The sequence below is a fragment of the Dermacentor albipictus genome, chromosome 8, assembly GCF_038994185.2.
Source record: "Dermacentor albipictus isolate Rhodes 1998 colony chromosome 8, USDA_Dalb.pri_finalv2, whole genome shotgun sequence".
Taxonomy (NCBI): domain Eukaryota; kingdom Metazoa; phylum Arthropoda; class Arachnida; order Ixodida; family Ixodidae; genus Dermacentor; species Dermacentor albipictus.
In genome coordinates this window covers 115,294,803-115,321,631 of record NC_091828.1, presented here as the reverse complement: position 1 = coordinate 115,321,631, position 26,829 = coordinate 115,294,803, and the positions used below count along the sequence as shown (strand labels likewise).

The following is a 26,829-nucleotide window of genomic DNA, read 5'->3' as shown; positions in this document are numbered from 1 at the left end:
CATCGAGATTGGAATGCTACTCGGACTCCTGCTGCTGCTGTTGCCGCTGACAGACGTTGCGCGCAAGCGCTGACCCCCAAATTTACCCCCACCTTCTCCCTTATATGGCGCTTCTGCACTATCGCGCGTTTGTGTATGCTACAGCGGGCCGAACGTAGTACGTGGGCGACGTGGAACGTGAAAGAACCTGTTTAAGGTAGCCCACAAGCCACGGGAGTGTCGTTACGAGTAGTTTTCGCCTGCCCGGCCCTTGGTTATTGATGGCTTCTTTGGCCGACGGTTGCGCGGGTGTGCGAATTGATCGGATGAGCAGATGCTGTATAAACGGCCGTTTATTCCCCCCCCCCCCCCTCCCTCTATACGGTCGTCTTCGAGGGATAACTCGCAAATACTGGATCGGCCGGCACATTACTTGACACTCGGCGCACGTTCGGGGGAGCGTTTTTCCTGCGGCACCAAACGCACAGCAACGTTGCATGACGGCACTGATTGGTCGTCCTCTCGCTTACCGTTTTCACTTCAGTGAAAGCTTACAAAAGAGTTGCCGGGCTGAGCTGGCCAGTTGCGACTGAATTCTGTGACGTCAGAGGCACCTGGCGCGGGAAACGGACGGTGGCGTCGCCACGTGCACGTGACTCTTCTGCATAGCTGACACACCAAACCAATTAATTAACGCTTTTTCGGCAAACTACCTATTCGACATTTCAGAAAGTACGTATACTTAACATCTTGGCTCGCATCTTGTCTTTTCTTTCTATCGATAGACTAATCGTGAAACCTACACGGGATTTGCTATGCCTGCCCCTCATCGCCACCGTGCACGTGCCGCCGGACTATGGTTACAGCATTTTGCTAGCTGTGCATCCAACATTTTACCGCCTTTCTTCACAGCCAGAACAAATTACTTAAGCGCTCCATTAGTTGTAAGGTGCACACACGTGCAAGTCTTTTCTTTTAAAAGCGCGCGGAATGCGCTCTGGCGGTTTCACAAGTTTTACAGCAAGATTGAAAAAAAAAGCTCATTTAAAGAGAATTAAACAGAAACCTTTAGCCAGCCTACACTGATAAAGTATTTAAAACTAAAGGAAAATAGTCAAAGTTCCTTTCGTTTCTCGCACAAAACTCCCCACGCCTGTGCATGTGCCATGTCACGGATTCCGAAGTAGATTTGGGGCGCTTTGACAGCAAAAGTCCTTCAGCCTTACCAGGTGAAGTCTTTGGCTCGTTTGGAATACACTGCCGTCGACGTTTACTGATTAATTAACCAAGCCCCGAGCAGGCACTATCAAAACCAATGACGTTACGTCGACCTGGCGCGGGAAGTTCAAGGCGGCATCGCCACCAGACTCATTTGGCATCGAACTCCTCAACCCTGAGAGCCATGCTGAAAACCTCAATAGTGCTGCTGAAAAGACTGCGTTTTCTCTGTCCGTCTTTCCAGCGCCATTGAAATTCCCAGTTAGACAGACAAACTTATAGCCACAATCAATGCCTCGATCCTCTCAGGATTATGAGGAGACTAGCTTGGGCCCAACTCCGATGTCCCCCATTCAAATACATGTAAACCGCAGAAATGCTTTTACGAGGAAACCTTAGGACCGGGTTGAATGAAAATTGTTAGAGAGCAAGTTAAATTCTAGTGACTGTTCAGGAAGCAGTATCTAAACTTAAAGCATGAAATGGTTAGGAGAATTGGCGTAAATTGGCATGCCTAAAGAAAAAAGAAAGCACGTAGTTTACAAATCTGTAGTTCATCACTAAAACACAGGTATCGCAGTTCTGTGAACTGCATCCGTAACAGCGGACAAATTTGATATATTCATTAACAACTTACGTGGATATACTGTAATGCTTATGAGGATTTTGCAAAAGTCCTTCTCGCATATGAATGCGATAGCGCTGAGCCAGTGTCGCAGAAAATCCGGTGTCGGCGTCTGCATCCCACGTCGGACGTTATGGCAAAAATATTTTCAAACTACGCATACCCAGGCTTTCCATGCGATGCAAAGAATTGACTGAACTAATTTAATTTCTCAAGCTAAAATGCGTGGAAAAATCATACGACTTACACACAACCTACAGACACGATAGCTCTCGGATTGTAATTTAACATACGAGAAAATATAATTCTGTTACGTGAAAACTCAAACCTCTTTTCCAGCGTTTGTACAATGTATAGATCGCCAAGATAGCCTCCACAATTTCTGTACGCCGGCACGTAAATATCTCGGAGTCCACGAAGTGGCGCACCCGCTTCCTTGAAACACTTCCAGATGGTGCTCGCCTCCGCCACATCACGGCCCACGCAAGATGCATTTCTACCAGAAAGCCCGTCTTTGTGCATAGCATTCGCCACGAGAGTTTCCCGGTAAACATTACGGTCGCATCCGCTGCAGTTGCCGGGAAGCGTGAGAAGCAGTTGGGGATCTTTGGATGCTATTGCGTTCCACTCTTAAAGGCAAAGCTTAAGCGTCCTCCGAGTTTTTAGCGTTGTATTGGAGAGCCATATATAATGCATCAATTTCGTCTACTTTAGAGTGCGATCTTCAAGGAGTACACAAGTCGTCAAGAGTTCCAGTTGAAGGTTGAAACCCTTTTGCATGTCTCAGGGTGCAGTTTACAGAATCGGGATATTAATTTTCGTTGCTAACTTGCAGAGTTGGAAATGTGATGGTTTCGTTTTTTGACGTTCAGCAATTTCTTTAATTTTCACGAATATTGAGGGCCTAAATACAAAATCCAGCACGTTAAAATCACTAGACTTTTAACTTACTTGACATGCCACAAATTGTCAAATTTTGTGCAGTGGTTACCAAGAAAACCGATTTCTCTGTTCTCATGTACATAGATAGCAGTCCCCGAGCTAAAGCTTTCTCATAGAAGTGGCTTTCTTCTTTTGGTATTGTAGACAGGTAATTTACTATGTAGTACAACTCAAATTATTTTGCTCTTTAATGTTCCTTTAATGTGCACGTCAGTCCTCGGAAGTGAAATTGTGCCACACATTTACGAAAAAAAAAGCACCCCTAGTCACAAACAATTGTTTTATTGATACCACTTCTGTTTCTTTACTCTAACAAGAAAATGTTCTGCATGTCTCCGAACATTTGTCCAAAAAAAGCTGTTCAGGGGCTTTGCAACATACAGGGTCGGGCGTGGGAGGAAGAGGATTGCACCAGGATAAAGCAAAAAGCCAAGACTACGTTTCCAAACACTGAACGGCGCGCAAGAAATGTATACACATACATATATATAAAAAGAAAGAGACGAGAGAAATGGGAGTAAGCGCACATTTCAACGATAAAAACACTGCGCCGTTGCTGACAGGATAGGTCTCGGGGGCATCTACACAAAACCCCGATCGAAAGCATGTACTCGTGTTGCAGCCAGTGGAATGCATGGCTCTTGGTACTCTGATCCGACGTGCACCAGAAAGTCTACCGACCGTCTGACCAAAACAAAATGAAAAGTTGCAAGGAAAACAGGAAGACTGTGAACAAGTAAGATGCTCCTTCAAAAGACTGTTCACAGATCGCTGAGAGGCAAGTGGCTGATGCCGTCACTGCTGCGAGGTGACCAATGACAATCCTTACAAGCAAGTTGGATCATTAGCTGCAGCTGTAATAATTTATGATGAGGCCCTTACATGCTTCTGCAAATTCAGAGCCAGCCATGCATATCACCGGCTGCAAGACGCGTAGAAGCAACTCCGAATCCTTTCCCATCACAGACGCTTGCACATGGACAGTACAAATCTTGTCTCAAAGGACTGCCGTTGGCTTGTTAGAAATGCGATGTCACTGGAAACACATTTGCGAGAGAGAGACCACGCAGCGAGGACCCTCAGTGTGCGTCGTTCAGAAAACAAAAAAAAAAGGGGGGGAGCCGCTTGCCATATGTTGAAGACCTTACTGGTGCCACCCTCAAATGCTGAAATTGTCAGATTCTTCATTCTGTCCAGAACGCAAATGCGAAGAGCGCATTTTCCATTGGCATGTCGGCGAAGCTTGCCCCTCCTTGACAGTTTTAGGCTTGTAGCGCAGCTCGGAAGAGCAAAAAAGGAATGAGGTAGGGGTAATCAAAGGGAACGGGAAACAGAGTGAGCGCTAGGTAAACAGAGCGCTCACTCTGTTTCCCGTTCCCTTTGATTACCCCTACCTCATTCCTTTTTTGCTCTTCCGAGCTGCGCTACAAGCCTAAAACAGTCATGACATACCAACTCGCCCAAACTGCCACGCTTTTGACCCTCCTTGACAACCCTAATTGCTTCACAGTTACTCGGTGACAGCACAAACGCTATGCCACGGGATCTCTTTAAGTACCAAATACTCCTCTGGAGACGATGGAAAGAGCGTGCTACTCTTGACAATGCTGACAGTGGCAGCGGCCCCCGGCGCTACTACTAGCAGCTAATTCGAGGGCGACAAAGGGCACGCCTTTGCGACAACCACAGCGACGCACTGTATGGCCCTGCTACCCTGAAATAACCAGGACGTCATTTGCCCGGCTAACAACATGGGGCACACGTACTGCGCTGCCCGAAAGGACATTGGCTAGCGTTTTCCTCCATGGCATGGAGGTGGTGCGCATCTTTCCAGGAATAAAATTGCATCTGCGCTACAAAACCTAACATCCTTGATAAAATGCCGTGTGCACTAAAACGAAAACACTGGATAACAGACTGCTTTTGACGCGTTTACTGCATCTAGGTGACCATTATCAGAGGTACAAAAAGAAAAATTCACAGACGGCTAACTAAACCAGTTCCCTCGTACACTGTGCGACTAAACTAGACACAGCTATCTGCACACAAAAACATCTTGGTGTGCTGAAACAGACTATGGCTGGTCGATTGAGCCTTCAGTAAAAGCAACTAGGCACAAAGTTTGCGGTGTCACTGGCGGGGGCGATGTGAGCTGCCCAGCAGAGCCCGACCGGAGGTGCTGGTCGAGGCCGAGACAGCTTCCACAGATCACGGCCACAAAGGACTTCCACGATGGGTCCTTCATTACGGGGCATGAAAAAGCCACTCCCCTTAATAACGACCACCAGGCAAGAATAATTTAGGAGGAGAGATCCATTCACAAGCATTGCCACATAATGTCACAAATGCGCTGGGTCAGCGCTAAAGTGACCTAATGACTGAAAATCGGACAGTTCACTCCAACAGGACAACCGGGCATGTTGTTGCAAGCCCGCACTTGTGTCACAAGTTGCCTTCCATCAACGCTTCCCCTTCAACGCCTCTTCTTGCGTTTTTCTTTCTTTCCCTCTTCAAAATGCTGCTCCACCATTATACAATGTGTGTGAACTTTAACCCTGTAAGGTGTTAACCCATTTAGTACGCCCTTTCAGGTGTAGACAGACAGCTCAAGGCAAGACCCTTGAGAAACAAACCTGCACCACAAGAGGAGGAAAACGTTTCAGAGTTCACTTGCCGATTCACGCCCGGGCCAAATGGAAGTTTCTCCTCCCACATATTTCTTGCTCTGCGCCAGTGACAACGCACACCGACACCACACTACACGAGAAGGGGACAACCATGACTAGAGTCACTAAGTGGAAATCTAAAACACAACTGGCCACTGCCTAGAACGACAGGAAGTGCACATAAAAAAGGCTGGCTGCAGCTTGCAATGCAGGTAAAAAGAAGCTCTGGAGAACTGGTTGTCGTCTCCGCACTCACACGCACACATGCACACGAGAGAAATAGAGGGGGGCACTAAACAAGCACATGCAAAGCAAATAAAAAAGGGGGGTAGTTGACCTGCTCCTTCAGGGGAGGAAAACACACACAAAAAAAAGATTCCATTCTCTCCGTAGATGACAAACTTCCAAAGGCCGTGGAAGCCATCTTTTTGCGCCTGCCTCAAGAACATATACAGAAGCTAGTTCTATGTACAAGTAAAACGACAGCAGCAGAATCATTTAAGGAAACAGCACAAGTTGCAGGAGAGTGTGCGAACGAAAAGAAATGCTGCAGCTGGTGAGAGGGTACTCGACCGTTGTCTTTCCCACTAATTCCTCTTTCTGAACCTTCTTTTCCAATCTGAGCTCTTTCATGTGGCCATCCAAGGTTGGGAAAAGAACAGTGGAGGAGGACAATGCAAGGGAAAGTGGGTGGAAGTTCACGCCCGCGAAATATTCAGCCACGCAGTAACTCTGTCGCACAGCACAGTCTGTTGACGTAGCGCAGCTATCGGAGTCCGACAATTTTACACGCACACAGCAGTGACTTGTGCATTTGCACTCATGCCGCAGAGTAGCCACTACCCAAGCCGATACAAGCCCTTATTCGTGATTTTTGTTGTAATCCTAAGAAAACAATGTGCTAGCAAGCCAAAGCAAGCCAGTTCTTGAATTTCTGATAACGCTGTCCTAACAGCACAGTGACGCCCATGTTCTAAGTTCAAGGCAGAATACTGACAGCAGGATATGAACCAAAAGTTGCTACTCTTAGCACACACTGCTAAGGATGACCTATGGCTCACGCCACGTCTTGGCTTACCGTGTAGCCAATAGAACACGTAGAAGCATGCAGGGAAAAGAATTTTGAGAAGCAAGTCACACCTGGCATCTCAAGCCCTTACGACATCAGCTAGTCGCACGAAGACACACCGAAGTGGGGAAAGTTCTGGTTCGAAGGCAGGGCGGATAAACAAGGAAGAAGCAGGCAGCACTAAAGTTTGCAGACGACGACGAGGAGTTCGGGGGCGCAGCATGGTTTCTGGTGCTTTTAAGCCATTTGCAAAAGTGAGAAAACAGGTTGGCAACTTCTGTTCTTCTGCGATGCCACGTGCTACCTTTTCCTGGATTTTCTTTTTTTTCCCTGTTAAACAGCCTCCAGATACCTGCAAAGAAATAGGGAAGAAAAAGAAAAAAGGCACAACTTATGGCATGGCTTCAACTTCTAGAACTGTTCACTTCACTTTTGCAGCCCTCAAAACACTGGCACAGCCATATAACTGTACTCTACAATGCCAGCATTTCTAGCACTGATCTTTTTAAATGTGGTTTAACTAATGCATCTGTTTAAGAAAGTGTTACACTTAAAATTAGCAAAGCATTTTGATGTTTCAGGGTTGGGACAAAGACCGGGGGCACGATCGAAGATCGTTCAGTAATGCCACGCGCGATTGGCCTAGGCCAGTCGCACCTGGCGAAACTGAATGCGCGCTCCAAACAATGATCTACGATCGCGCCCCAGCACAGAAGTAAAGAAAGACAGAACGGCCACACTGGATCATCACTTTACCTTCAAACATGAATCAGTGCCAACTTGCAGAGCTTATGCTGTTTTCGACAAACCAGTTTGAGCAACTTCAGTAATGACAAAGTTCACTTAGTCACTCTCCATTTGTTTCAATATATACTGCAACATTGAAGCGGAATTGTCTCCTTTTTTTCTTCCCCCCTATCTTGAACTGTATTCTGTGTGTGTCAGTGTGTCATATAAGGAAGTAACGCTATGGTGTCCCGTTTTGTGTACATGACGTGTTCTTGCACATATAATTGATGCCATGCAGTTCCAAATGTCTTCAAGGAGGACTGACACGCATATCTAGACTTGTAAAAACTCTACTAGATGGTTCGCTCGGGCGAAAGGCCACACTTATTATGATCCTGAAGTTGCTTTGAAATGCCGGACTTGACGCCATCGACATAATTGTGACGCCTTGACACAGAATAAGAAATTTTGCAGATGTTGTGTAGCAACAAGACTAGTTATGATAGTGTTGCTAATTAAAAAACTAAACAAAAGTGGCCCTTTCCTATGGCAGCACTCACAGCAAACCAGCACATTATGACATCAAAATAACTGTAGCCTAGTCCAGAAGGTCTGTTCGCGGTATTTACTGGATTCAAATGGCCACCTTTCGCTTCGAAGAAATTTGGGCCAATTTGGGTCTTTGCAATGCAGTCATATACGAAACAGAAACTGCCTTTTTGACATTTGTATGCTCTACAGCACAACACGGATGTATTGCGGTGAAGCTGACTTTAAAAAATGGCTGTGGCTTAGGTAAGGTTAAGCCCAGGATGCGAAGCATACTAGCCTTTATTTTAGTTGTTGAACCACTGTTTAGCCTGGTGAACTGCTGTTGCTTGGCTATATTTGGTTCGGCTAGACGAAGAAACAACTCATGCATTACTGCTTCGCCTTCAAGAGTGGAACGCGATAGCGTTCCCGTCGACCCGCCAAGGGGTGTAAGACAATGGGCTACAGGGCAGCGACTACGCGCCCCGCATTGGACGCGGTGAGCGTCGAGCAAAGCAGCGTTCGGCGCGGCAACGAAATGTGCGCCTGAGCAAGAGACGCACGCCTTAGAAACAGCGCGTTTCTAAGGCAACACCGCATTCACTAGAGGCGCTTTTGTACCGCTTTGAAGCATCGTACTCGTGGCTCTGTGGTAGCGTCTCCGTCCCACACTCCGGAGACCCTGGTTCGATTCCCACCCAGCCCGTCTTGCAAGAGTTGAGCCAAAGCCACTTCTCCTCTGTCGTGACGTCACGGTGTCACGTGGTTTCATGGCGACACCGCCGCGCCTGAGGAGCTGGGTTGAGCTCTCGTAATATGCTTCGCATAAAACCGGATCACCATTGTTTAACACACGTTAGACCGTTTCCCAATTTCCTTGATAAAATATTGGGTGCGCATTATATTTATGCTATGTTTAGGAGATCTAATGTCATTCCTATGTTAGGTTTCCACTTTGGACACATAGAAAGTGCGTTTGATTCAGGGACGCGTTAGAAACGGGCAGTTACTGCCAAAATAGTTACCTGTGTGCTTTGGCGTTTTTTTCTATATCTTGTTTAATTCGACCCACCGGATAATTCGACCAATTCCATAGGTCCCATCAGGGTCAAATTGACAGTAGTCGATTGTACATTATTTAGAACGTTCTGACACTAGCCAGTATTTGTTTCTAAGGATTACAGGGCTTGGGCCTTCATTTAATGCAAAAGAATTGCTAGTAAAAAATGAGTATTCCTTTAAGAGGAAGCTTTAGCTCGGGGGCTCCTATCTTAGATACATGGGAAAGGAGAAATCGTTTTTCTCGGCAACCACAGCACCAAATTTGGTGAGGTTTGTTGTATTTAAAAGAAAAGGTCAAACTCTAGTAACTGTTAGAAGCTAATTATTTATTTAAGCTGGCTAACTTCTTTATAGATGTAGCCAAAATCAGAAATTTTCTGAAAACAACACTATAAAGTTTACAACTCTGTAACTCAGCAGTAAAAAAATACCAAAATTTTCTAAACAGCATCTAATAGTACCTTTGAAGCGGACAAAATGAATCTATTACACAACGCTCTGCATTATACCGTTCTTATGTAAGTATGACTTTTGCAAAACCAGTTTAAAGATTGCAACAAATTCACATAAGCTCTAAATTTATATATCTAGTTTGTCCACTTTTGATGCCTTAACAGATGCAGTTTACAGAATGGTGATATCTGTTTTTCATGCAGAGGGACAAACTTGTACACTACGGGCTTCCGGCCTTTTTTTAACTTAACCTTTTTAAGAGATCCTTGCAAAAAAAAAAAAATTACGGCCCTAAATAAAATATTTGCTCCCAACAGTCACTGGACCTTAACTTTCTCTCTAAAATGCAACAACTTTCATTAAAACCAACCCAGGGGTTATCCCAGAAAAGCATTTCTGTGTTTTACATGTATTTGAATGGGCTACATCGGAGTTGGGCCTGAGCTAAAGCTTCTTCCCAAGAATCAGGCAGAAACATCAAAATAAACACCCCTACACATCAATTCTACAAGTATTTGCACACGTTTTCCCCTTGGCTTTGCTGCAATAGCAGCATGCACAATGAGATTCCGTCAGAACAGTGACAGCACAGTCCTTAAGTTCTACAGCCTCAATAACTCTACCCTCGCACTGCCAACAACAAAAATGTAGTGGTTTGCTTGGCAAGGTTCCTCCGTAGGGTTTTTTGGAAGCTCAAAGTTACGACTACTCACCGGGTCATTGCCTCCCTACACAGAGAGGGATATGAGGCTATTGTAGTGCGTCATGTTGCGCTTGAGGATCTCGGCGCAGGGTCCCAGGACACGCTCAAAGCGAGACCGGTCGAGCTTGACACATTTGAGAGGCCCACGCGACACCACTGTGGCCGCCCGCGGCCGGTCCAGCAGCAGCGCGATCTCACCTGCATGCGGGTAGAGACCGGTGGCTAAGGAACATGTCAAGAGGAGTGCTTACATCCATCATGGAGCCAGAGACAGAACAGGGACAAAACTGCTTATCAAGTTGGTTCATATTATCAACTTATATGCTTTCTTTAAAACTGATGGTAGCGCTAAAAGGAATGAATACACGGTGAAAAGAGGACATGACGACGAGGGAACGCTCATTCCCTCGTCGTCATGTCCTCTTTTCACCGTGTGTTCGTCCCTTTTAGCACTACCGTAAGTTTTAAAGAATGCATCACCAACTAGCCCAGCAGCAAGCTTTATTGAATTATATGCTTTGAAATTGAAAAATACCTTTGTTTTTTTTAGGTGAACATCGTTAGATGTCCATGTATGTATGTGAAGAATGTAAACTCCTCTTTTCATGTTGTAAAAGAATATATTATAGATGACGTATGCCAAACCAAGCAACTCTTACATCAATGATGGCAAAACTGTACAAGGAAGTTCTCATGCTCTCTGACAATCCTGGGGGGGGGGGGGGGTCTGTCTTACCACTGCCTCAAAATCTGCCCAATACAGCAAATGCTTCCCTATATCCGACAACATATGTGAAGCTCCTATTAATAGCTTTACAGAACAGCCTTTGTTTGCTTAAACGCAGTGATGAATGAACCATAATGTGGTAGGTTTGCATTGCCTGGACTTTCATGTAAAGTTAGCATTGCTAAAGAAAAAGCAATTCGTGTGTGTTTTTTATTCGTGACAACAGAACAGTCAACACCAATTCCCGAGAAGGCGGACAATAGAAAATATCATTGAGCCACTCCCAGACAGTTTGGCATGCATCAGACTTCATATTTGCCATAATCGTTTCCAAGTTAAATTTGACAAGGAGTGAAAAATTATGTCCATTGCAATGTACACGGGGTTGCATGAGGATACGTGCATGATATTACTTTCCTTCTCAGTACTGCTTGAATACTTGGCAATTGCAAATCATGAACAAAACATGCCGTCCAATTATGAACAGGAGCCGTCTGCTAATACAGTGTAGGTCAACAAGCGAGTCCCTCACAGAGTTACTGCACTGCTAGGAGCGATATTCAATGAGAACTAAGTTATGAGGTTCCTTATGACAGTCACAAGACCACATACAGTTCCTAGCATGGGAAACAAATTTTCGCAGAACAGCAGCGGACAGGACAGAACCCTCTTTTCTGTCCCTTCGGTTTTTGTTTTCGTTAAAAAAAAATTTTCGTGCTACAAACTAAGCTGCAACAAAACCAACATTGCCGACCTCTCCTTCTGAAAAGACCACAACCTGGCTCAGCTGTTCCAGACTTCAGATGAGCTGCATTACAGGTGAGAGAAAGCCATCGAAGATGTGTGGAAGCAACAGGGTTGACTGAGTGCTTACTGTTCAGTCTAGAAGTGGCACTGCCCTCCCCTTTCTGGAGTCAAGGTTGAGTTTCTAATAGAAGGTTGTCAAAAACTTGGAAGGATGAAAAACTATATGGGGAGGCTTAATGTCCCCAAAAATGCACGGTGCGTTACGAGTGATAGATTAGTACAGGCTATATTTTGGCCACTTATGGTTCTTTAACATGCATCCAAAAGCATGATAGACAGGCGTGTTTTTTTGCATTACGCCCCTACTGCAATGCGACTGCTTCAACCGGGACTCGCACCCATGACCTCGTGTTCGGCCGCAGAGCATCATCGCCACTGAGCAACCGTATTGAGCAGAATTTGGAAGAGAGTACATCAACCATCGTCCGAGAATACAAGCTCTACCCAGCTGCTCCGCTAACATCATCCACTGATGCTCGCTTCTACTTGAATGCTGAAAACACAGGGAACACAGCACAGCCTGACACCACAGACAGAAGAAGCATTATACCTGAAGTTATTGGAATTAAGAAAAGGCATGTAATTTCTTCGTGGAAAAATGCGTGCCCAGTGACACATGCTGGCCACGTCGGACTTCTCAACACAAACAGAGCAAGGGCCAGCGGCACGCACCAAAGTAATCAGAGGGGCCAAGCCTGCCAACCTCTTCTTGTGGTTCGTTCTCAGATCGTCTCTGCAACACTGATGCTGAACCCTGCAGAGAGAACGAAGAAAACGTTAAGAACAGCCAAGTAAGGCTAATTTCAAAACGATGATGTTTCGAAATTCAAGGGCGCAGGCCAGAGCCGCGATTTTCACGTGGTCGCTCGCATATGGGCAATGCAGCGTGCTTGCACATACGCGAGGCTGCTCACCTCTTCAATGATGAAGAAGTCGTCGCCGGGCATGCCTTGTTCCACAATGATGTCGCCATCGTTGAATGTGACAGGCTCGAGCGCGTCAGCCACTGTGAGTCGCTCCCACTTGTCGAGGCTCTCTTGTCATGCAAAAACACCACAAAAGGGTTAATATTCTGATGCAAATACCACCACACGCTACTTTGAATGTCTTAACTGTTTGCAGTTGCAAAGCTGTGCCGTCCCACCTCATATGGGTGATGGCAGTGTTTAAAGAAGAACAATTCCCTAGTTGGATATCACGATGATCCAATTTAACTATCGAAAATGGGAGACCGCATGAAACAGTGAGCAAATGCAAGGAAGGCCGTGGCTGGCTTTTACCTTTACGTTTATCACAGGCCGTATAAGTTTAGTAGCAAGCGCAACATGATCGCTATCAAACAGAACATCAATTGTCTGAAACTTGGAATTCTTGCATGGAAGCACGTCATAGGTAATAAATTTACTTAGAAGAAAGCCAACTCACACTCACCCAGAATGGAGACTTTGCTAAGAAATTCTTCGTACATCTTGCGTTTGCGGATGGTGCTTCCCTGGAACGCAAATTAGAGGCGTAAGCCAATGCGACTTCGAGACTGAGATGCGCCAGACTGCATAGCGAGAAACAGGGCTGTTTTACCCATTAACTCACCATCAAAATTCTTCTGTACGTGTCTCGGTCAATGGCCCAGAGCTTCACGTCTGTCTTGGCCTGCAACAATAGAACAACAACTGAGTCCAGAATAAAACAAATAATCTGGCAGCAAATCACTGCGACTGAGTTGCAAAACAGCATAAAACCAGATGCTTCATGCATGGCTCCTAACACGAGGGCGAAAAAGTATTTGCCCCTATTTTTTGTTCGCCAAGATAAGGCACATACAGGTAATTACAATTATACATACTATTCTATGTACCTTACACTAATCTTCCACATAGTCCCCACACCAGTTCAGACATTTGTCCCGTCGCAGCTCTAAATTTGAGATGCCCCCGTGGTAGAATTCGTCTGGCTTACTGTGGAACCACCGTCGGATTTCATGGCCTTTTGCTAACTCGCAACGCTACCACCTCGCGCTTCTCAAAGCGGGACACCTATCCCCAAATGTGGGCTGCATTTTGATGGGCGTTCGTCCCTCGCTCTATAGAAAACAAATCGCACTTCATTGCTCATACGCCATGGTTGTGTGAAGCACAACCGCCATCTTCAACAACTCAAAGCAGCGCCGCGCTGCGGAGCTACCGGCAGATAAGGTCAGACCGGTACAGGAAAGGTCCACCGTTGGGAATGGATATGTTGACTTCGCATTTACAGCCGTGGTTTGACTAAAAAATAATACAGGGTCAAAGACTTTCCGATTTGCCCTCGTAGAAAGCCTTTTAGACATGGCAGTGGAATTTGTTTTCACAGCTACAGTATTCAATTTCACCGGGCCAAATTTAAGGAAACAAGTAGCTCCAATTGAGGCGAGATGTGCAGATAATTATTTTAACAGGGTTCCACATGCAAGTTATTTTGCATAATGACAAGTGCTTCTATGAATCCAGATTCCCTCCTTCCTCTAATACTCTCAATTGATGAAACCTACAGCCCCAATTCGGTAGTTCGGGTGCCTGCAATGCTGCAAGGCCGTTAAAATGCCTGCACCCTCTCTTCAATCAATAATATGAATGCTCTCTCAATCTCGTTGAAGTTAGTAACAAGTGCAGTTCTTATGTGTTACGCAAATCACAAGTAGTGATAGAGTGTAGTAGCTTGTCCATAAACCTATTACTCTTTACGGAATACCGCGCCGCTGGAGCACTACTGGTAGCGACATCTATTGACAGTTCGTCCAACTATGACGTGTTTGAAACATGTTACGTGAATGCTTTCACCGAAGGAAAACAATAATGCTTTACAACAGCAGTTAAGCAGAATATCGTAGATCACTGCAATAATGCCACTGTAACCTCTCTCGTTAAACCTTACTCCACCAGGTGATGCCACCAATGCCAGCTGCTCACGCCTTGCATGTTCAGTTGGCCAGTGTTCCATTAAGGTAGTAAGTGTGTGAGCAAGCTAAACTGTGAACATGACACATGACATACCTTGACTGTAGCTGCCCGAGGGGTTCCATAAATGAGGGCTAGCTCTCCAAAGCTACCGTTTTCCGCGATTGTGGTGACGTGCTGTCCATTGACGTATACCTAGAGAGAGAGAGAGAGAGACTACATTAACCAGGGTGAGTGAAAGTCCGATTTCATGGTGTTGGCTGTCGAGAGCTCATCTAGACTTTACCACATCATCTTACCACACCAGTTTATTCTAGCGGAGATAACCAGCAGTGAAATCCCACTTCGGGTGTCACACCAGAGGTTAGGCTTATAGATGTACTAGGTAACAATCTCTACAGGATACAGAGTAGATGTATCGTGGTGAAACTCTGCTGATAGTGAGTAGACCTGCAGCTCCTTTAATGGATGTATGATAAAGTACTAAAGCCTGTAATTAATTATCCAGAAGGCACTCCAGTAGCCAGAGGAGTTGGGCAATGTTCAAAAAATATCACAGACACATAAACAAAGTTAGTATCAAGGAGCATTGCAGAACCAAAACTTCTGTAAGGCTAAAGCTGCATTTGTATGACTTACAAAGGGATGCAAATTAAAGTGACAATACTCCATCAGTTTAGACTAGCAATGTGCTTTATCAAAACTGTTTTCATTCATTAGGCAGTAAAGCCAAAGAGCGGAATTAGTGCAGCAAAAGCCAACACATACTGGAAGGGAAGATGAACACAAGTGCCTCTTAAGCAATGCAAGAACAATTAATCCATCCATAATATCTTTGATAAGGAGTTCAATTTTAGCAACGAAAATTTAACTTCACTCCAAAACCCAAGTCCTGGTATGTCAGTCTGATGTACTGAACTTCAAAGTACTCCCTTGTATTTCGGCTGTTTTGGTGTGAGAAAAGTTTTTGAAACTTGCCAGGTGAATTCCTTGGTTCCTTTAGAATGCAATGCAACAGTGTTTCACTGTTACAATATTTGCTAGACTTTAGTAGGCGCTGTCAAAATTCATGACATCACAACAAGCTGGTGTGGCCAGTCTCATTTTTGCATGCTATTTCAAAAGCATAATCCACTAATACACCTTATTTCTCTTCTTTAACATCCATTTAAGTTGAATACTTTAATGTCCACCTCCAAAGGCCACGTAAGAAGCCTAGTTTCAGACAGAGTTGACAAAGAACAACCCCCTTCGAATATTTTAACAAGAGGGTGTTAAGGTCCTTGTGTTGCAGAAAATCCGGTGTCAGTGTCCCATGAGCGAAAATGTCCATATATGTTTAAGTATATGTATATGCCACACCTTGCTATATGACATGCGATATATGCAGGTGATATATTGCCACACCATTCTTGACAAAGTTATTCCTTGGAATTTTGAGAATGACAGCCCACAAACAAATGCCATGAAACAAAACACTGGCAGCGCATGTCTTTTATGTTAAATCTTCACGGACTTAAACATTAAAAGTGCAAAATAATAACGGAAACCTGAAAATGAAATAACTTCCTTGGTGCGGCATTGCACTACCCCCTGGATCAGCCCACGCAAAAGGCCACATTTCTACCATGAATCTCTCCTTCGTGCATATCATTTGCTGCCTGCAGTTGCTGGAAAGCGTGAGGAGCAGTCGGGGATTTTTTAATGCTGTCACGTTCCACTGTTAAAGGCAAAGCTTAAGCGTCCTCAAAGTCTTTATGTTTGAAATACTAGCAGCGGCGTCACCGAAGGCTCGCAAAAGAAGATGTCTGTGATAGTGAAAGAAACAAAAAACAATGGCATTACTGCTTGCACTAACTCCCGAGATTGTGCACCACCCATGGCGCACTGAAAAATCTCCGAGGCCGTGTGCTGGGGCTTGCAACATACAGTCGGACATTCTATGCTGCAAGATGAAATGACGGCGGTGGTAGGTTTGATTATTGCCATTTCGGACCTGCAGTCACGGCAAAAAGTCTGGAAAATTGGACGGCAAAGGGTTTCAGGATACAAAATTTCAGATTTCCTTACACATTGGCTCTGTGAGCTACGTTGCAGTGTTGCGAAGACGTCCAAATTATTGGGCGTGCTTAAATATTCGGTCATTATATATACTGCAAGTGTTCTTTCATTATACACATGCACAATCACCGTCTCCTGTCGCAGCACGAGCGAAACGCCTATTAATTGTACTGGCAGGCTTTCAGAGCTATTTCAGACCCTTGAGGGCAGTAAAAGGCACGCATTTGTTATTTTTAACTGCCCAATTTTTCAAATGTTATTGCGGTACCTATAAAAAAAAAAGCTTGACTGTATCTGTTAACCACCGGCTACGTGCGTCGTCTGCGAATGTGCTATTTCAAGGCTGCTGATCAAAAGACAGTTGCCTGCCCTGCAGCTTTTTCGGGGCTGCTTCAGCAGCACAGAATACTCATTTATCACCAATCCAAAGCCAGTGCAACCATTGCGAAATGTGCCACTCACGTCCACTTCCCCTTGGTCAATGACGTAAAAGTTGTCTCCCTCGTCTCCCTGCTGGATGATCACCTCGCCCGCTTTGTGAACCACGGGGAACATGGCGTCGAAGATGTCGCTGTAACCAAGAGGTTGGTGCAACAATGATTCACCAAAAAGGCTTTCTCAAGATCCTAATCACGCAGAATAAAAGTGTCGATAATCATCAGAATATACAGTAATGGTCCACTCAAGGTAGTGATCTGCGTCGGTTTGCTGAACATGTTGTTTCTGGTGCACAATGTGGAACACGAAAAAAGGGGGACTGGTAAAAGACGGAGCTTCTCTTTCTCTTTGCTGTGCCCCCCCCCCCCCTTTTTTTATGTTTCGTACTGTGTGCCAGAAATATCTTTAGCAAGCTCAGACACCCAACTGCATCGACCACAGCTGATACAGACGGAAAGTGCTGCCAATTGTTTAATGCATAGACGTCTACCCAATAAGTTACGCCTGCCATGTCTTTCCAGTAATGTTGAAAACTTTGCAGGTTATATTAGCTTTATTACTAGTTGATGTTTTTTTTTTTTCATTGTACCATGCTTCACACCTGCCCATTAAAGTCCTTTAAATGTAATCATTATCAGCATAATTCCTTCCTGGCCAAATGTAGAAACTGTGAATTGGTTCACATATTTTGTGACCTTAGCGCAGAGCCTGTACTTGCAGAACACAATCTGCTACAGTTTTGTGCTCTTACAGTTTCAAGATTGTTAACTTTCATGAGCAGATGTACATTAAGTGTCGAAAGCTTATAGACTGCACTTAGGAAATGCCTAGCAGGTTAGAAGAGGCACCCTTGATGAATTAATTTCCCATTCTCAAATAGACTCACAGCTCCTTTTGGGTCATGTGGGCTGATATGTAAAATCATATGTAAAATATGTAAAAATTGTAAAGTAAAACAGGCGCTCCTTAGCAATGTTTCCTGCATCAAGCACATCAGTTGAAGCTGTGCCTCCACAGACCTGCACAATGCTGCTGCAACCTATGCAAGCAAATAAGTTTCCTGTTATGCTTGCATTACAGAACCAATACTTAGTTGAGCAGTCTAAACAAACAGGTTTAGTGTATGTAAAACCAAAGTCCCACAGGCTTTCTATGTGGACCTTCGGAGTGTTAGGTTGCTCATAACACTGTATGTTGTAAATGTTTGAAGTACCATTATTAGTTAGAATGCTTTAGACTACTGTTGAATGCAAAGCCACCAATCTGCATGCCATGTGACTCACCTCCGCTCATTGTCGTCCAAGTGTGAGAACAGGACATTCTTCTCAATGGCCTTCGAAAGTGCCGCCATGGTCTTATAGTCCTTGGGCACCATCTACAGTGTGCAAACACATCATCAACTATCACTGTGGGGCATACCATGCCTGCCGGTGAGGGCCTGCACACCGCTAACAAATGTAAACCTAAAACAAAGTTTTGCTGTCACACTGTTCTGATGGTGAAGAACCACACCCGCGGCCACAAGGGCGAGTCACAAAACTAACTCTTCATTGGGTGAACTCGTGCTCGCGAAAACAAGTTACACTCGAGCGGAATAACAGTGACGAACGCATGCATCGATCGTCAAAAATCTGATCTGCAGATCAGGCGAGTCAACTAGTTATGCATGGCTCAATGAACCTTCCAGTGTAATCGATAGTGCTTGCCCAAGTTCTGGTATGTACACCACTATTTGCATTGCGCATGCAGTCTGATTACGCAAAGCTTGGCAACATAGGCAACAAATAGAACGAGCGGTACCATTCAAGTAACTTCCGATATAGGAAGGTGCATTTTTCACTCAGCAATAACGTGCAGCATTTGTTGGCCGATTAAAGCTGGTCACGAGAAAATATAAATAAGTATGCATGGCATTATGAATATTGTGAAGAAGATACTGAACTGTTTTTCATGTAGCTGCAGAGTTGATAGCCAAGTATTTTGAGCTTACAGGAATAGTTTTAACGAAGGCATTATATGGCTAACAGAGACATTCAATGTCAGCATCATCATGATCCGATGTGTTTTCGCACAATACATACACCACAAAAAGAGCATTAAAACACACAAGTTCCTTGCTCCGTGCCAAGCAATTTTGCCTATCTTAATTATTCCGTCCTTTTCCTTTCTTACTGTTGAAAATCATGATGCATTACACTTTAAGGTATGTTTGCACCTTCTGCAGCATATTTTGACCCCAAATACTTCCAGGTCACAAATGGCATGCGTGTTATCAGCATGACGGCAATCTCAACAGAAAAGTAGCGAGAGCAGAGTTTTCCAGAAAGGAAAGACATGCAAGACATGCAAGACAGATGACAATTATTGAGGACAAGATATGCCCCAAAGGGTGCAAGCTTTCTTTAGAGAGTACTCAGTCAACCTCCTCGCCAGCCTTTTACAACACTCTTTTAAGGCCACCATTCTTGCTCTAGATCTATTTCTAGCATGTCAAAGATCATTCATGCATGCAAACCCACGTTACTGGCTGCAGAAACTTCCAAAATACGAGCAAAGTGAAAGTTATCTTTGACTCGTAATTTTTATGACTCTGGATGCTACATTTCACTCTCTTTCAACTTTCTTCTGTACTTATGTACCTGTACTAAATTAGCCCTTGTTGAAGAAAATTGACAAGAGGACGGACACCCTGGGAGCTTAACAGCGAAGCACAGAATGCATAATGGGGTAGAGGTAGATTCAGCTCCCACCAGCTTAAGGTAACTACCTTCTTGTCCACTTTCATTCCCCTTCATTTTATTATTTCTAGATTTCAATTAAGTGTAACACTTAATATCCTTTTTGCTTTATCAAGGCCCTCAGTTCTCCTGATTCTTCTCGCTCGGATACATAGAACATTGAACTCTTGGCACCAACACTTCTGTCATTTACATTTTTCAGGCTGTTCTAGCTCCAATAACAACTTCACTGCGAATAGGTTCCGCAAAGCCCGAGCCAGAGCACTTGAGACGGTGACGCGTCAGTTTACCTTTTTGACATAAGATGTGGCGTCCTCCTCAGAGTAGGTCTCGGCACTAACCGCCCCGCGCCGGCTCCGCTGAGGCGGCACGGGCAGTGGCGACAGCTCATCCTCCTTCTCTTCGCAGGGGGGTGTGGTCGCCATGGGCGAGAGCTGCTGCTGCTTGGCTCTTGTGGCAGCCTCCTGCGTCACAACAACGCAACAGTGCTTAAGAGACAGGTCTAGTGAATACACTGCCCCCAGGTTGCCACCTTCTGCACACACATGCACACACACACACAATCCTGTGCAACCATATCCACCGAATCTTGGCAACTACCGTGTACACTTGTATAAGGGTCGCAGTTTCATTTTCCTTGCAATCTTGATGGGGTACGGTCCATTTTGGTCTCATCTTTATGGCCATGCGTAATCCCCATGATCCTTTTGTACCCAAAAAGCAAGCACTATTGTTTTGGTAATGTACATTTTTGTTCAAGCATGCATGCCACATTCACGGTGCCTCATCCAGTCCTCACCGCTGTCACTATCACAGCCACTCAGGCTTGGTTCAGCAGGATGCACAAATACCGCCGTCTTCCTCTGCCCTACCCATGGCGTTATATATTTCTGTGGATTCTCGCAGCAGTGGGGTTGGGGTTTTGCTAAATTGGGGTTCCTAAGTTGGTGGTGCGGCTCCTTCACAAGCGCAGCCCTTACTCGAGTATGTACTACCTGTTCATAAGATAGGAGGCAAGCAGGTGCATATGTGACAATGAGAGTAAACGAAGGAATAAAAAGGAAAGGAGTCTCAAAACTGCTAGCTGTATGCATGCCAAATAATTGCACAAATGACTGGCAACAAGTGCGCTGGAATTGGCAGCAACATTGCACCCCAACCCCCACCCCACTTTGTGCTCAAGTGATGATTCCCGGCGGCTCCAACCTCCTCCTCTCCCCCCCACCATTGAAAGCCCACTTCCAGAGCTACTGTTCATGTGTCACAAGTGTGTATTGTGAAGAGGCAACTCCGAAAGAACCTTTGGTACCAGCTTACCAAAGCTCCGATACGAGACAATGTGCTGGAACCTACATTTTTAACGCCACCTGTAGCGTTACATGCAGCTTCAGTTTACAAAGAAGCCATAAATGACAAGATGAGCTTTTTCTACCATGCAACGCTGACAGTGTGGTGCATGTTTCAATATTCTTACACTTGTAAGAAACATTCCGACAAGTGCACCATCGATTGGGTGGGCAGGCCGAGCTTGACATAGAAATTTAATTTATCAGCTGGTGATTTATCTACAGAAACACTGCCTAACTGGAGACTTGGCGTAGACGACCTGCCAGTAATGCCACACATAGCAGCTTCACCACGCCACTTAATGGTGGTCATTGGTATGAAAATACTACACCAGGCAAGCAAATCAAATAAGGGCCCAGTCACACAGAGGAATGGATTCTCCACACGCTGTGCATTGCTTCAAGTCTTGCGTCGTTACATGTCCCCTTCTTTGTCTTTTGTACATTTCCAACTGCCCAACTTGGCACCAACATTAAAGGCCCAACCACACAGGGCTCATCACACGCATCTGGCTATGGCATCACATACCTATTCTAGGTGTCTTGCAAGAGGAAATGCACAGATATCTGCTCATGCCAGATATGAGCTTCTGCATCAAAAGTTGCAAGCTGTGTGCCAACATCACGCAACATTTGAAATTCCGACATGGGTGCTGAAACACATTGGTTTTGTTCTGAAGGCGTGAACATACAAGCTTTGTGTGTTGCTCAATTCGAAAACAATGTGGCACCTCTAGGATTGATAAATTAAATAGAAAACAGTAGCATAACAATGTTCAGAATAAACTTTCCTCAAACCCAAAAACGAACGGTTCCGCTCAGGGTGATCTCGCAGCACTGTGCTATGCGCAATGAAGTACGCGTATCGCGTGTCTAATCGCCCTTCCCTTCGTCACAAGCGTACAGACTCAAAGCCGTGTAAGCTGACACATATCCCAGGTACCATAAGTTCTCAGCATACCTGAAGGCAGTCCCATTCTCTCTTTTCTTGTCACTTCCTGCTACTTCACTCCCTGTCATCAATATTATTGTAAGAGTCAGTAAGTTCGAAACCGGGTCACTTAATACCTTCGGCACTTCTGTTAGCTGAATAGCATACAATATGTGGTCTATCAGACTACCGCACTAGGAGTCTAAAAAAAAAAACGAAGCACCTGAAAGCAGTGGAAGATTTGAATAGGCAATTTGCAGGCACGGCATGGGTTGATTCGATTGCAACAGGTGGGGTTTAAGCAATGCACTCTGGTGGGAGAGCCTCTCTATCTAAATAGGATTTCGCACAGGCTGACAACGATAATCGGCCAGTCACATTGTGGAAGAAACAAGAGTAGGGGATGCTACATTCAGAGCGAGAGCCAAAACCAGTACTAGGGAGTCGACATGCAAAGTCTTGTTTTTAGCATGGTGACAGCACCACAATTTCAACCGCTATTCATGTGGGCAGACATTTGGTCCCCAATCTGGTTAGAAATTGCAGCATTGCGGTGCATTCTTGCCTTCTTTGGTTACATGCTGACATGTACCCATCTTGGGAAGCACTTGATTACATTTCTCTAAATTAATTTTATTGCAATGCGTGCAGGAAACTTGCATACACATTCAGTATATGTTTTGCCTTTCTCTTTATTTGAACGCATCAAATTTACTTTTTGCTATTATACGTCGCACAAAACATGTAAAGCAATAAACCACCGAGCGTGCCACGGTGGTGCACGCTCGGTAGTATTATCTCAAGTCAAGCAAGTGAAAGTGCATTGAGCTCTGTCGTTGCTCTGCACATAAAATAATGGGTGTTTTTTGAGTGCGCATTAATAAAGAATGTGATTACTAGCCTGCTGAACTATAAGATATACGTGCCATGTACTGCGCTCACGTACACAGTCTTTGGCAACAGAGGCCAAATTTTATTGAAAAAGTTTGGTTGCTTTCACGTCAATGGCAGTCGCAAGCAACGTGGCCCTCCTCGACTTTCGCCATTTTGCATCCCACATCCCTAAATTTAACTCGAAGTTTCACCCCTCAAGCTAGTTAGCGGCATCAGGTACTCCTAACAACGGTTGTCGCCACCCTAAAATGAGACTTGCATGAAGGCTTCCTAACCAGTACATTTTAAAATGCAGTGCCAACCATCTGAGACTTCCGTAACCCACCTGCAGGTCTCCTCACACAATCCAACCTGCTGTCTTCCTTTGGCATTCTCATGAGGTGACTAACGAATAGGAGTTAGATGAAGCAGGCATAGTTCAGTTTATGTAGGGCACTACATAACGTTTGTACACAAACTCGAATCAGCCCAATGGCTGCCATAACGAGCGCCTCCAATGCTAAAGTGGGTTCTCTGCGGCAACGTTTCACATGCATTATATTATGCACTTAGGGACGGAGTTTGCCAATCAAACTAATTGTGAAGCTTTCCACATCCCCCATGTTTCCGGACACGTGGAACAACCAAAAATGTGGCGGTCTTCTGCTTGGGTCACAATTGCCTGCAGTATTATGCAATCCAAGAAAATAAAATCTGCTCATTGTTACATCACTCGTGAGGGAGCAAAATAGTAAAAAAAAAAAGAGCTAGCTACAAATTGCTCTGTGCAAGAAATTAAGCTGAATGATCGAGTACTAAATATACATAACATAACATGCAGTAAGCAAAACAAACAATCGTTCCACAATCAGCACCATTCTTCAGATGGCTCTACTATTTTGAGAACTTTCTTTCTAGTGGGTTATAAGCGATTATTCACTGACGCCAAAGTTTCATTTTGTTGCTCGCGGATGTTGTGTTGGTCACGTATCCTGTGCAGATCAGCACACAAGGATACCAGAAGTATGAAGACAACTAAACTGCTCTGGGTATGAACAAACCCTGCATTTTTAAGGTTTAATAATAATAATATTTGGGGTTTTACGTGCCAAAACCACTTTCTGATTATGAGGCACGCCGTAGTGGAGGGCTCCGGAAATTTTGATCACCTGGGGTTCTTTAACGTGCACCTAAATCTAAGCACACGGGTGTTTTCGCATTTCGCCCCCATTGAAATGCGGCCGCCGTGGCCGGGATTCGATCCCGCGACCTCATGCTCAGCAGCCGAACACCATAGCCACTGAGCAACCACGGCGGGTCATTTTTAAGGTTTACCAAGTAGGAGCTGCCACATACAAAAATCCAGGCTGAATGCAAGAAACCCGAATATAGCGAATTACTCTCCATGTCAAACGTGCAGAACTTCCTCATAATGAGCTGGACATTGGATTTACTGAACTTAAGGCGTCCACTTGCTGATGTTCAAGAAGGCCGACATTATTTGCTGTGTTGACTGCGAAGTCAGACATGGCATCGAGAACATCATTCTTAGTGACAATGAGTAACAGTTAAAAGCAAAACTGCTATGCGTAGTTTTGTCTTCAGAAATGAATGGCTTGCTTGCTCTTTTTTATGCATTGTCTCGAGATGACACTCTCATAAAACAAAGGATCGCAAAAGCTTGTATAAGTTTGTTACAGGTCAGTCTAGGTATATTGAATTACCTAATATTGAATTATCTTTAGTGTATAAACCTGTTCGTTATAATCGGGTCTGACCGTACTTCCAGTTCTTTGTTCAGGTGGTGCAAGATGAGTCGCAAGGTTTTCGAAAAATGTTTACAGATGGGCCCTCCTCGAAGGGTTGAGCAGCTGAAAACTTACGTGCTGGTGTTTTCCAAGTAAGGCACATAGTGATATTAGGCAGCTGCAATGCGCAACACACACACAGCAATCTTGGAGTCACTCATGAGTGGTGCCTTGACAGGGAAGCCACTTTACCAGTGCACAAGACCCTACTGAGGTTGGACTGTAGAGATCTCGCACCAGCGTATTCCAGGGGAGGCACAGCAAGGCTGGGACACTCACACGGCACGACACAGCCACGACAACTCTAAATGCCGGATACTCACGAGCTGAAATTTGACGAGCAACTAGTTGAAGGGGCTCGTCCAGATGCGACACGCTCAAACAGTGGGCACGGTGCCAAGAAGAGGCCTCAAAAAACACAACTCAAGGCAAAGCTACAGCTGCGCGTTACACTCCCTCTGAGAACATCCAGTGAAATTTGTGCGTCAGGGACGTCCACCGACTCAACCTTAGCACAACACAACAATGACGACACAACAGCGCTTGCGTTCAGTGTCCACAACCACAATCTATGGGCCTCGGAGTTTGCAAGCACAATTTGCAAAAAGCCTCCAATACAGTTCGGCCACAAGGCGCGCTGCGAGCTGCCACCGACCCGCAAATAGACGCGTTATGAGCCGTTCCACGCAAAAATGGAGGGCGCGACTGGCCCAGCTTGGAGGGGTGGGGTGGGGGAGGGGATGCCACCACCCCCACCGTGGCGACCTCAAATAAGAAAGTTCCAGGGTTCCCCGCTCTCTTGGCACCGTCCCACGAATGCCACTGCTACCCTCTACTAAACCCCCCCCCCTTCCCCCTCCTCTTCTTGTCATACGCCCCCTTCGTTTGCCTCGCCATCGAGCCCACCAGCACTGCACACGTTCCCACCTGCGTGTATTTTTGAGAAGGTCCCCGACATCCCCCTTCTCTGCGACATGCGTCCGACGACGGAAGAGGAAGAGGGCAAGGAGGGGCAACTGGAGAACGACAGACGAGGGGGAGCCCACGCGGCTTTACAAACGGGCTCCACCACGACGGGACCGACTACTGCCGTGGACCAGCATCGGGATGCTAACGCTGCACCGGCAGAATCGCAGTAAGGCGCTTCGCTCTAACCTATCATGTGCATGTGGTATTAAAATTAGGACCCCCACCATTGATGGCCTTCCACCACAAGGTCTGTGTGTGACAGAAGCTGCACAACGTGGTTCTCAAAAGCCCACAAGTTCTGTATCTGGCCTTTCTCTCTGCTCACTGCACTTAGAACAGAGTTTCCTTCAAGACTACATCGCCAGTAAGTTCAAGCTTCTATGTAAGTCAATGGAACTTGTATGTATGCTCGCTTGGCTTTCATATATGCAGTAAACCATTAAACAGAGACTAAATGTAACCCACAGAGTTTCTTACAAAAATAACTGGAGGCAACTGTGCCAGTACCACAGAAATGATTTGTATTGCGGAATGTTGCATCAGCTGAGGAACGAATCCCAACATAGAAAAGGGACAGCAATTTATTGCCTTAGTAGCAGCAGCAGCAAGTGATCATACTGGCACTTCGCACGCCCGCTTAGCAAGTGTCTCTTCAAGCCACGCAGCCTGCTTTTGTATATTCCCTGTCACTGGTCTTAGGCAGTGACAGTGTTTCTTATTGACCATGCAGTGCAGCATACAGCTGTGCCTCGCCGGGGTGGACGATGACAAGGCAGAGGCTGCGCAGAAATGTTTCAGAGAGCACGTCGCCACATCACCACCACGCATCACTACGGAGTGGAGAGCCCTCAGGGCTTGCAAAAATTTGCAAAGCGTACTCAATGTCCATAACATGTAGTGACTGAAGCGGGCTGCGATGTCGGCGGTTGCGGATGGACGCCCGAGGTTGCGCTGGGGTTCCCTGGTTCATCAAAAGTAATGCATGGTGGCTTCAGCCGGTCAATAGAAATGCGGACGTCCTTTCCATTCACGTGCAGGGTGAAATTTTTGTTGTTGTGATGGAGAACCCGGCAAGGTGGTTGGAAAGGCCTGCGGCCTCTGTCGTCGTGGAGGAACGCATGTGTGCATGTTGCCAGATCCTTAAAAACAAAAGGTGTAGGCTTTCGGTGATGCGCTGCGGAGCCGGGCAATGAAATCGGTGGCATCTGATGTGGTGATGGA

General features: G+C 45.5%; 2 protein-coding genes across 6 annotated transcripts in view; one reads left to right on the top strand and one right to left on the bottom strand.

The window, feature by feature from the left end:
* The window catches only part of LOC135910376 (leukocyte receptor cluster member 8 homolog), a 147,958-nt gene that overhangs the window by 88,400 nt on the left and 32,729 nt on the right, over positions 1-26,829 (top strand). The window lies entirely within an intron of this gene.
* The window catches only part of Pka-R1 (protein kinase, cAMP-dependent, regulatory subunit type 1), a 29,385-nt gene continuing 7,230 nt past the window's right edge, over positions 4,675-26,829 (bottom strand). For 3 of the 4 annotated variants that reach the window (XM_070524228.1, XM_070524230.1, XM_070524227.1), the window contains exons 2-11: positions 19,972-20,145; positions 18,227-18,318; positions 16,968-17,076; positions 14,541-14,639; positions 13,102-13,161; positions 12,943-13,003; positions 12,426-12,547; positions 12,184-12,265; positions 9,988-10,175; positions 4,675-6,851 (exon numbers count right to left, since the gene is read on the bottom strand). In XM_070524228.1, coding sequence (XP_070380329.1) covers positions 10,003-10,175; positions 12,184-12,265; positions 12,426-12,547; positions 12,943-13,003; positions 13,102-13,161; positions 14,541-14,639; positions 16,968-17,076; positions 18,227-18,318; positions 19,972-20,145 — 972 coding nt within the window. In that variant the 3' untranslated portion in view covers positions 4,675-6,851; positions 9,988-10,002. Of the gene's footprint in view, positions 6,852-9,987; positions 10,176-12,183; positions 12,266-12,425; positions 12,548-12,942; positions 13,004-13,101; positions 13,162-14,540; positions 14,640-16,967; positions 17,077-18,226; positions 18,319-19,971; positions 20,146-24,962; positions 25,287-26,829 lie in introns of those variants that run through there. The other variant, XM_070524229.1, reaches the window with a different exon arrangement.